The 12,417-nt window shown below is 42.7% G+C and overlaps 1 protein-coding gene across 2 annotated transcripts in view; it reads right to left on the reverse strand.

Annotated features, from left to right (window-relative positions):
• Positions 1-11,826, reverse strand: part of BMPER (BMP binding endothelial regulator) — a 270,991-nt gene extending 259,165 nt beyond the window's left edge. Inside the window, exons 1-2 of one of the 2 annotated variants that reach the window (XM_024130256.1) lie at positions 11,623-11,826; positions 10,487-10,572 (exon numbers count right to left, since the gene is read on the reverse strand). In XM_024130256.1, the coding sequence (XP_023986024.1) occupies positions 10,487-10,572; positions 11,623-11,755 (219 nt within the window). In that variant the 5' untranslated portion in view covers positions 11,756-11,826. The remainder of the gene's footprint in view (positions 1-10,486; positions 10,573-11,622) is intronic. The other variant, XM_055084685.1, reaches the window with a different exon arrangement.
• Between the last annotated feature and the right edge of the window lie 591 nt (positions 11,827-12,417).

Genomic DNA, 12,417 nt, shown 5'->3' on the forward strand with positions numbered 1-12,417 from the left:
GAAGATGCCACTTGTCCCACCCTCTCATTTTCTCTTGTTGAGTTACCTGTGTGAAACCTTCAAATTGCCATTCAGATTATAGACCTTTGGGCTTCTCGTGTGGAAGATCTGGGTTAGTCCCACCCATTACCTAACATTTGAAAGAAAAAGCAACAAAAAAACTCATTACACTGCCCGACGTGTACATACAATAAGGCCTTTGTCCTTAAAGGAAAAACATAATTTTCAACAGAGTCGGCTCCCAGAAGCCAAGGGAGCTAACATCCAAAACCTAATATAAACACTGAGGCTTATGTCAAGGTTTCGGAGTTAGCCTCACTGAAAGGGGGAGGAAATGATGGGGAATATCAGCCACAGGGATCCGAGGCATTTTTTCATTGTGATTTTTGAAAGCAGAACTGAGATAATCCCCGATCCTCCCCTCTTGGGCACCTCCTGCATTGTCACCTACAAGGCTGCTTTCGACAGCAGGATATTTCTATAAGAGGGAATGTTCCTTCTGGTGCAAATAAAAGCAGGTCTTCATGTCTATATGATTCTAGTTTTCAAATGTGAGTACATTCCTTTCAAAGGAAAAAAAAGTTTTTTGTAATGATTATTTAGGATGTCTTTTATAGAGGGGGTTGACCTTCTGTGACAAACTCTCTGGGAGAATCCTGTTTTGGAACTTGCAGTTCCATTCTTGGGGGGCGGGGGAGGAGCGATCCCAAGTGTTAACAACCCAAATTATAAACAGGAAACTCCAGCCTGACTCCCACTCAAGTCCCAAGGTTGTGGACCTCTCACTGAAGCTATGGGGCTTCCAGAGATGAGGGGACAAGGTTCTTACACTTGAAGACCTCATCTCATAAGATAAAACTGCCCAAGTTCACTACACACAACGCAGAACGTGCTATCAAAGAGAAGAAGCAGATTCCTAGAAAACAAACACACAAAGCTCTGTGAATGCGTAGGGTCCGCACGTCCAAATCCAGTCACCTCAGTTAATCTGGGATCACCCGATACACCAAGGATATCCACAGAGGGACGGTGGCTGGGCAGATGGCAGGAACCTGCACGTTCTAAAACGGGGAGGGCAATTCCCTGGAGGTCCGGTGGTTAGGACTCCGCGCTTTCGCTGCCAAAGGCGCAAGTTCCATCCCTGCCAGGGAACTAAGATCCCGCCAGGCGTGCCTCACGGCCAAAAGTAAAATTAAATTAAAAAATAAAAAATTTTTTAAAAATGTTTAAAGTAAAACTAAATAAATAAATTAAATTAAATGGGGAGGACTCTGACGTGTCTGTCTGGGTGGGTCTACCAGTAATTAGTTTTACATTTCTGCCTCCTACCTGCCACTTCCTCGTTCAATGGCAAATACCCCAAAGGACAGCAAGGCCTCACTGTGAAACCAACGTTGTGATTAGCTGTCTGGAGATGGACACCAATCAAACAGGTGAACTTTTGAAGATGAAAAATAGAGGAGCAGCCCATCTTGCTGAGCCCCAAATACTTCCCGGGTTTGCTGTCTTTTATGGAAAAGATAGCAGTCGCTTCTACTGAACTTCCATTGTCTGCCCTGACAGAAGTTCAGAGTAAACACATGTCATAGGAATGGACAATAAATTGAAATAAAAGTGGTAGTCCATTAAATCATTTCTTAGAAGTCTTGCAGTAGTCTATGTAATCACTTCTTAGAAGTATAGGATAGGCAGTAATTGCATAGCATTTAGGTAGCGGCAGTAGCTGTCATTTCTGAAGTGCTTCCCATCTACCAGACCCTGTTTTAAGAATTTTACATGTTTTGACTCACAGTTCTGACAAAAGCCCTATGATGAAAACATTGATGTCGAGATACAGAAATATCAGGCAACTCACCCAGAGCCACACAACTATGAAAGGAGGCATGGGAACCACTACACTATCATTCCTAAAAAATATACTCATTAAAGTATATGTTAAAAACTGGTGTATAGCATACACCTTACTTCCTTCCATTCCAGTTCTGGCCCTTAATAATAATAATTCCACTTACACTGTTTACAAAGGTCTTTCACAAACACCAGCACATTTAATCCATACATATCATCTCAGTTAATGGCTACAGCAAACAGATGGGTTCTGCATTATGATTCCTCTTTAGAAATGAAGCTGAAGGGCACACATACCATTGTGACTTGCCCAGTACCCACGACTAAGGCTCAGAGAGACTAAGGTGGCTGCTGAGTGTTGCACAGCTACAAGGTGGCCCTGAGGAGACCTGAACCCATAATTTCAGACAACAAGGCCACCACTCCACAGCTGTACTTCAATGACAAAACAGACATCAAAAATTTAGTGAAAAAAGGAAATATTTTTCTTGAAGATCTAAGGGATTAAATTATATCATAATATTTTTTAAAGCGCCATTAACAGTTTCATAGAGCAAACCTGAAAGTTTACTATGGTAAGATTTTATATTACTCAGGTTCTTTGATAATGTTGCTCTGATTCATAATAAAAAATGCCTCAATGTAGCCTTGTCCATTTTGCACTTAACTATAGAAACATTCCAAAGACACCTGCAAAAGCCTATTACTTTTATTCATGAAATTAGTTTTGTTTGGGGACCTTTGAAAATGTCATGTGGTATTTATTCACTTTTGCTAAGACCTTTTTAAATCACAGTTCGGAAAATTTGTGATTTTTGCACTAAATTTTCAAAATCCCTACAGCAATCTTAGTTTGGGATTTCTCTCAAACGAGTTTCCACCGAATTCTATCTATGATCAATTCGATTCCATGGGAAAATGTCCAGCAGGTACTAGGGATCTGGGCACCACTGACTGTTATTGATTGTTTAAAATCGTTTGAGAAGATGATGACAAAGTTCCTTCTATGATGTTCTCCTAGAAGGTTCAGACTGACTCTGTAATATCTAATACCGCTGGTCTTTCTCCTCTTCAAGCATCTTCTGCCTTGGCCTACGCTTTGTTGGTTCTCCTTCTTCTGTAACCATTTCTCAATCTCTGTCATTGGTTTCTCCCTTTCTAACCTTCTTTTAAATATAGCCCTTCTTCTAGTTACTATTTCTTTTATGTGAATTTGGGATTGGTAGATGCAAACTATTACATTTAGAATGGATAATGCTAATGTATAGCACAGGGAACTATAGTCAATATCCTGTGATAAACCATAATGGAAAAGAATATAAAAAGAAGAATGTATATATGTGTATACCTGAGTCACTTCTAGTTACTATCATAGGCTCATTTCTTGAAATCTCAACGTAGACCCCTTCCCAAGACAAATAATTTATTCCCAAAGTTCTGAAATTTATTTCAATGCAGACAGTTAACAAATTCCTGTCTTCTAGTCCTGATTTCTCTAGTGAAATCAAGATCTACATTTTGAAGAGCCTACCGGGTTTTCTTACTTGGAAGGTCTATAAAGCCCAGTCATCAATTCTAAACTCATTATCGCCACGCACATCTGTGACCTCTTCTCTTCCTACATTGTCTATAACATTGGCTAGAACTTCCAAAATTCCCTTCAATCCACCCCATCTCTCACCTCTGCCATCTATTGTATTCCCAAGTGCTATCAACTTGGGCTCCAAAACTCCTCTGCAAGTCTAGGGGGGTCCCAGCACATGGGTACACTTTTTTTAAGGTGGGTTGTCCAATTTCGATTGTTGTATAAATTGTATAAATTGTGTGCTACCACTGAGAATACATACTACCATGGAGAATACTACCACTGAGAATACATCTACCAGACTGAATAATTTGCCGAAGGGGTCATGCAACAGTGCAGAGCAAGGTATCACTGTGAGTAAGAGGAGAGAGCTAGCACCCAAAATGGAATTTTGAGAGATAGGCCTGGAAGTAAACAATTCTATTCAAGTAACAGCACCCAGAGCTGCTCCAGAGACACCAAGTGATTAGCAAAGTGACTGCTACAGAGACACACTAGCACATCATTCCACTGCAGTGACTACTGCATTTTAATTACTGTGTTTTTCTGGGCATTGCTTGGAGTCTTTTAATCCAAATATTCTAGAACTAGAAGGCAGTGAAAGTAATTCAAAAGAATAAGCAATATTGGTTTATCCCAACACCTTCTTTCTCATTGTCCATCCCTGTTCCGGGCCACTTGCCCTCACCTGACCACAACACATCCCTAGTGCCTGTTGTCCAAACTCTGGCCCCTCCACACTCTAAACAGCCCCCACAAAAGCTTCTAGAGGCATTTACATAAAACACATCTTATTGTGTCATGCGGCTGAGCCAAAATATTAAATGGCTCCCCCAATTCCACGAGTGGAACTGAGCTCCTTATTATTGCACTCAAAGTCCTCTATGCCTCCCACCAAGCCTTCTAACTCCAGCTTCCACCAGAGCTTTGGGTACACTGGGCATACTGGACTCCGCCATCTCCACAATTCCCAAGCACACACTCCTCTGTGCCTTTCCTCCAATCACGCCTTGCCAAGACTATCTTGGCTCCGCCCATCAAAGTCCCAGATGATCCAATCAGAATTCATCTACAGCTCCCTTAGTACTTGAGTTTGAATCTAGCATAGTGTTTTTCTGGCGCTCCTATGAAACTTATTTATGCATGTGTCTTTCTCCTCCGTTCTGCTGTGGGCAAGAATCTGTGTTACTGGTCTTTGCCTCCCCAAGGTGCCCAACCAGCAGAACGCTTCAAACACAGAAAAGGCAAAAAATGGAAAGGGAGAATGAAGTGTGAAGAGAAGGAAGAAAGAATAATATTATTGAATTTATAACCTGTTACTCCTAGTGCTTCGAGTGATGTTTTATAGAATTAGAACTGGGAATCAAGAGGTCTTAAAATATACACCCAGCGCATTTGCTGATCTTAACTAAGTTCAACAAGCACACTTGACCTCCTGGGGCCATGAAAGGTGATGTTATTAGTATTTTTTATAGCACGAAGAATTCAATAGACCATCAGTTGGACAGAAGTGCCACAGAAGAGGGTGTGAGAAACTGATATCCTTTGCTTATTCAACGAATTTGTATTAATTGGCTTTATTTTCCATCGTTTTGCCTTGCCTGACTTTTCCTATTATGTCCTGTTCTCCTGCCCTCACTATATCTGAATCCCCATCCGGGGAAGGGCTCTCTTTCCTCGGCATGGTTTCCCATGCTTAAAACACAGTTTACAGCTGATGCTCACTATAAAGGCCGGTGCCTTGAAATGAAAAGAAAGCGTGTTTAAAATGGGACAGGGATGGGGAAGAGGAGCACACAAGTAAGTAGGCAGCAAAACCCACTCAGGTCTGGAACGGGGTGAGAGACTTCCACAAGGTGGGCCAGGAAAACCCCCATGATGCCAGACTACTAGGCGGTTTTTCCAGAATTACAGCACTTCTGAGACCCAACCCTACCCTTCTGCCAATAAAAGTACAAGTGAAGGTGACCCCACAGGCATAGAGAAGTAAATACTCTGCAGAAAAACGAGGCCCCTCTTCCATGGAAAGTTTTTTTAGTGTTTAATGGAGAGCAAGGGGAAAACTTATACCACGGCTCACAGACCACTGGACCAATAAGGAAACAACTCAGATCGACCCAGTCCAAGTCTAGAGGGACAGAAAACCCCACAAAATGTCACTGACTTAGCCCTGTTCATTCATAACTATGGGTGGGCTTGGCATCATTATCCCTATGTCTTTTCTCCATCAGCTTCCATTTTCTCCCTTTTCTGATGAACCTTTGCATCTAATTCCATGTGAGGAAATAAGAATTTCACATCATCATCAACATCATCATCATCAACAGCAATAATGCATCATTCTGACTACATGCCAAGCTCTGGGCCAAGGCTTAAATGCTGCATCTCATTTGATTCTCACAGCAAGTCTATGAGCTCGGTAGTGATAGACGTCCCACTCTCCAGATGAGGAAATGGAGACTTAGAAAAGGTGAAGTAACTTTCCCGAGTTCACCACCAGTAAGTGACAGAGCCAAGATCCGAACCCAGGCCTGTCTGATGCCAGGGCCAAGGCACTTTGCCAAAATGATATGAAACCAGCCAATAGCTGCCTGAACTGTGTCTTCCTCTGAAAGGGCCATCCAAGTCCAGACCTGGTTCATGTTACAAGACCAAGATCACTCTAACTACTCCCCAAAGTGAGCCTACGTCAGCTTTGTGGAGGCTGAAATAACTCTCTGAGCCCTTGGAAGTATCTGCAGACATTTGTAAGTAGTAAACGACCAGCAGAAGCAAGTTGGTTTAGCGTAGAAAACACTGTTATCACATCCCAGATCTGTCTCTTAGTAACTATGTAACCTCAGGACATTTGCTCCACCTCTCTGAGCCTCAAGAAAGCATGGGTAATAATAATTGTCTATGAGCTGGTACTGGTGAATTTGCCAGCACAATGCTGTAAATTAGTTACCTTTCCCCCCAAACTGTTCTGTTGAGTACCTTACTCTATGGAAAGGCAATTGGTCACAACACTGTCTAAACAGAGTATAAATAAATAAATAAATAAATAAAAATAAATAAATAAATAAATAACCCCTGATCATTTCCTTAGTGAGCATCCAAAATCCAAAGTATAAAAATGATATAAAACAATTTCCAAAAAATTGTGGCCACCTATGCATATGTGCATGTCTAAGTGTATCTCTCTGAACATATAAGAACTACTTTTTATCTCCTCTCCCTCTCTCTCTCCTTCACCCTCCTAGCTCTCCCTCTCTCCATCTCTTTCTCTCTCTCTCTCTCCCCCTCTCTCTCTCCCCCTCTCTCTCTCTCTCTCTCCCACACACACACACACACAGAAGATTTTTGTGATTAAAAAGTGGAAGACAGTAGACAAAGCCCCCTCTGTTTGCACCACTTGGTTGGCTCCAAGCTAGGTGGAGCCCAGCTTCTTGTAACACCAAATTTCACATTGCTTTTTATGAGCAGAGGGTCCATTTCTAAATTGCACCCCTGGATTTAAAAGAGGAAATTTAAACCTCAGAATAATGTTTTTTGCTGAACAAAATGTATGCCAAACTAAGCTCTGACTGACTTCTGGTTTTCTGAGTCCCAGCCTCCAAAGTTTTCTCAGGTTTCCAGTACTGGGCCGAACTCACTGGCTTGTGCCATTTCCTTCTATGCTACAATTAGGTGGAAAAGGGGTGAGAAGCAGGGGTACCGCTTCCCCAGGTTCACTGGATGGATATGGGAATGCCCGAAAGATCCAGAGGACCGCTTTAGATTCATTAGCTGCGAGAGGCTGGCTCCTATCAGCTGTACTTCATGGAAGGCACCAACGTGTTGTCCTAGGCATTACGGGAAAAATAATTCTAGCAAGAAGGGGGAAAACATCATACAAAACAGCAATAAGTCTGGGCCTTCCTAACTCAGCCCCACAAAAGACCATTTTGTACGATGGGGAAAAGCTGTGCTTTGCTTTCTAACTGAACAATGAAGCATTTGCATCTTTAATCCAAACTGTCTACCCACTTCCCTAGATTTCAGGACAATGGCCTAACTTCTCACCTTCCCTCTTGACTAGCAAGAAGGGGGAAAACATCATACAAAACAGCAATAAGTCTGGGCCTTCCTAACTCAGCCCCCCAAAAGACCATTTTGTAAGATGGGGAAAACTGTGCTTTGCTTTCTAACTGAACAATGAAGCATTTGCATCTTTAATCCAAACTGTCTACCCACTTCCCTAGATTTCAGGACAATGGCCTAACTTCTCACCTTCCCTCTTGAATAGTTGAACCCACACACTTTAGAATGATACCCATCAGCAGCTAACAAACAGGTTATTCTTGGACCACGACTGATGCTGGCAAAATGCTCGGGTCCAGGCAAACAAGGATAAGTGAGAATAAAATTATTCAGTTCTGCTTGCCGTGGCTACTGCATCTGCAGTCATCCTCAAAATTCCCACAGAAATAAGCTCATTCCACCTTTGAAACATTTTGGAGCTTAAAAGTTTAAATCAGGCCAAGTTGATTTTGTGGGGTTTTTCAAGCTTTTACACTGTAATTATATGCAGGACTTTGTGCCACCTATTTCCTCCCAACTGTAACATTTTACGTATTTTTTAAGCATACGTTGAGGTTAGCTTTTTTTTTTTTTTTTTTCAGTACATGTTATGAAACAAGATATGAGCTTATACTCAGCTTTAGGTAACTTTCTGCCAAAAGGCTGGACCAATACAAACTAAATATGACTATTTTCTTTATCCAAAGTACAGTTTTGACTATTACATACCCTCTTAATGTACATACATAAAACTAGCTCACAACTAAAGCTCCCTGCAGGTCAGTTGAAATCATAACGAGATTTTCCTTTCATATAATGTGATTAGCAAATGTTAGCTAACCGAACTCCTAAAAGACTCAAAAGAAAAAAGCAAAATAACTCAAGCAATGCCAAAAAGTCAAATAACTCAACAAACTTTCTATTTTTTTCTTTGCTTTTTCACATCTTTAACTTAGAAAACAGCCTGTTTCACTTGTTTATATGCATCTCACCTGCTCTAGAGGCAGGTGAGAGTGAGTTCCAGCTCCACTATTTACTAAAATGTGACCTTCACAAGCTACAAAACTCCTCTAGCCTCAGTTTCTTCATCTGTAAAACAGAGGAGTAAAAATCCTCAAAGGATTTTTGTGAAGATTAAATGAAACAATGCAGGCTTCAATAAGTGTGGGCAAATAGTGTTTCATAAATGTTAGATGCTATTGCTGACATTATCTATCTGCTAAATAAGTCTACCTTCCAACCTAAAAAAAAAAAAATGTCCACCAGCCTCATGGCAGTCTACGTGCTTTGAAATTCATATACCGCAATGGGTCCCTCAGAAACTTACAAGAGCAAACACAAATAAAGAAGCGGCTGTCCATCTATTCTTACTCAACTTTATCAAGTATTACAAATGTTTGGGAAGCAATAATAACTATGAGAGCTTGGGCCCCATAATCCTAAACCCCTGCAAAGGTCACGGCAACATATCACTAAGGCTTTCACTTAGTGAGAGCTCTGAGGCATCCTCTGAATAGCAAGTGAGTTGGAGTGCCAGAGTCCAGACATTATATGTTTAGAAAGGATTTCTGACAGCTCTTACGAAGGCAGATACCTCCAAATGTTACTCGAAGATATAAATGAACCTACCACCCGTCTGAAATTAATCAATGCATTTCTGGAATAAATATCACTCCAGAACTCCAACTGACACATCTTTTCAGATTCATTCTTTACCTTCAAAACAGCAAGATTCTAATATCTGTTTTATTAGCAGTAAGACCGTACTTTCGGGGAAAGGCACTACTTCCCCCAGGGCAGGAGTATGGAAATGCTGCATGGAGAATTTTTATATTATTTGGGAACAGTCTGCAAAACCCAAACCATATATTTAAACTTTACAAATGTAACAATATTGTAACGCTTATCTCTGCAAACGGAATGCATTTTTACCTCTATTTCTGTTGATTTCCTTAGTCTTCAGAACCTGATAATCATTTGATACAGACATTCACCTTCACCCATTTATAATTTCACAACATTGACCTCATCTCTTGTCATGAAAAAGTTTGGGTAGTTTAAACCCAGATGGCTTGGCTTTCACCTAAACAGAGAAGAATCCCTTCTCTGGTTCCATACAGCATGTTGATCTGATAACAAGCAGTCATCTATCACTTGGGGGCTTTGCATTTGACTGCCTTAATGTATTTCCAACAGGGTTTTGTGATGTGTAGTTTTTAATCAAGGTTTGCCAAAACTGATTGGCATGTAAAACACTTTTAAGCAAAAATATTGTTCTTTGTAAGTCTCTATTTCAGCTCAGAAATTCTTATTCGTATAACTTAATCTCCCCCGTGTGGTTACTTGTTAGACCTTATCATTAACTATTAAGTTAAAATAAATTGAAACAAAAATTTTTTTTTAATCTACTAGCCACTGCCAGTGTTAACTAAGCAGCTGAGAGCCAAGTGTCATCCTCTAAGGATAGAATGTCCTTTCTGACTCATGTTTCCAAATCAGAACTACAAAGACTGTTTTTGAGAGCTTAGGATATAAGAGGCAAAGAAATCCAAGATTACGTCTTGTCCTCATGTTTGTGCTTTGTGACTCTCACCTCTTTTTCCTCTTGTCATATACCTTATCCCAGACTTTTATACCTAAATGTTATCATTTTCACACTGAGCTCAGACAACAGAATCAAGGCAGAAAGTTTGGTGGCACCTATGATTTGGTGGCAATAGCCATTCCTGGGAACAGAAGGGCAAATGGTAATTATCACTGAGACGATGCCATACCAAGTCCACCTTAAGTTTACTTCTGTAAACTGATGTCAAAAGTAAGAATTCCCAGACTGATGAAATGGAAACTGCAAAAGTCCATAATACTCAGAAATTCAACTGAATTAAATTCACCAGCTATCTGAAGTTTTGTAACGACCAAAACCAGTTTTTAAGATTTGGTCATATTACATTTAATGGATTCACCTTGTCAAAGGGAGCAATTGACTTCACATTACCTGATCTCCATACTCACCATGCAGACACACATTATACAAGGGTTGTCCGTGATAAATGGAATCTGGAGAACTTCACCTTCATTTTCACATTTTGCAACAGAACCTGAAGGGTAAAATAAGTTATTTAAATTTAGCTTAGTGCCATTGTTACAAAAATAGAATTTTTACATTAATGCTTTTTGAAACAACTATACCCAAATTTCAGAAATTCCTAATGAGTTTTAAATTCTCAAACTCACCCAAAAGAAGTCCCCCCGAAGAAAACAATTTTAAATGGCTTTATTAGAACAGGTTTGTTTTGTTTTTTTAAAGGCCGTGCTATATATAGATAGATTTTCTGCTTTCGATGGTTTAAGCACAATTCCAAGGATTTCACTGGATCCTTAATAATACCCCTCCTTCATGAAGGCATTTCAAGTAAACACACACTCCCACATGCAAAAAAAATTCAAATTGGCCATTAAGGCAGATTTTAAATTTGAACAGAAGTCAGGACAGTGTCAATGAACAGGCCTTTATATGAATCGCCTCATATTGTCTTGAGCTGAATCACTTTTTGAAACACAATCTTCTTTCCTCTTCTGAAATTGCCTCAATATTTTCTTTTCTGCCCCAGGTGTCACTAAAGTATGTCCTTCAGAATAGCAGCTGAGGTCTTCACCTGCCTGAAAGCATGTAATTATTATATCCTGCTATTATTACCCTTTTAAAATACGATAGTTTCTTTAAATTCAAGGTGCTTTAAAAAGCACTCCCTGTACAGAAGCTATATTGGAACCCTATAGAGTGAGAAAGGCCGATGGGTGGAAAACGGTTAAATTTTTTTTCTTTAATTGTATACGGGAGAAAAGATCAAAATAAAGGTTGAAGAAAACTAAAAATAAATAAAGGAACTTCTCAAATTCAAATAAAAGAATTTCCTTTATCACGATACTATTGATGTCAACAGCCTTCTTGCCCTCCACCCCTTAACCTACTCACTGCCTTCCCACCCCTTAACCCCGCGGGCTTCGCTTCTTGCCCACCGCCAGCGAGGGACAGGCTCCTAGGTGCTCGCTCCCCGCCCTCCCGTCCCCGAGGCCAGCCAGCGCTTCCTCTCCCAGGTACCAAGCCAGCGTCAGGGAGGGTCGGTCCCTCCCGCCCCCTCCCCTACCTGTCAAGAAGGAGGAAGCCAGAGACATGGGGACCCCCGAGCAATTGAGCAGCAGCAAGACGCAGCAGGTAATCCCGGGCGAGCGCCGGCAGGGACGCTCAGCCAGAGCCCTGACGCCGGAGAACCAGAGCATCGTCACCTGGAGGGAATCCCGGGCGACTGCAGGTCCCGCGCCGCCGCCTATGCTCCACTACCGCCGCTCGCAGTCAAAAAGGGCTCTCAGCCGGCGAGTCGGGAGACAGTCCGTTAAGGAGGGAGGCGGGCGCCCGGGAGCCTGGGGCGGGGGGGGGGGGGGGAGCTGGAGGGGGAGGCGGGAGAGCGAGGCGAGGGGTGAGGGGCGCCCAGGGAGGAGGGGTCCTGCGGCGAGGCTCCTGGGGGGGGGGGGGGGGGGAGCGGGAGGGGGAGGCGGGAGAGCGAGGCGAGGGGTGAGGGGCGCCCAGGGAGGAGGGGTCCTGCGGCCAGGCTCCTCCAATGCGGCTTTTTTTTTTTAAGGAGTTGCTCGCAGCGGTTTAGTCTTCGGCTCCTCCGTACTAGAGAGGGGGCCAGGAGGAGGGGGTATCGGAGCAGCCGGAGATAGGCAGAGAGGAGTGGCTGCGCTTCCCGCTGCGCACCGCTGCACAGCCGCCGCCGCCGTCCGGGCTGCAGCGACTGCCCGGGGGCGCGCCGCTGCCGCGGCGTCCTCCACTCCTGCCCTCCCACCTCCTGACGGCCCCTCAGGCTCTCAGCCCGGCCTGCGCGCACGCTCGCTCCGGCGCCGGAGACCCGGGCGCCCCGGGCGCCTCTGGGAACCCGCTG

This window comes from Physeter macrocephalus, chromosome 5 (assembly GCF_002837175.3).
Source record: "Physeter macrocephalus isolate SW-GA chromosome 5, ASM283717v5, whole genome shotgun sequence".
NCBI lineage: Eukaryota > Metazoa > Chordata > Mammalia > Artiodactyla > Physeteridae > Physeter > Physeter macrocephalus.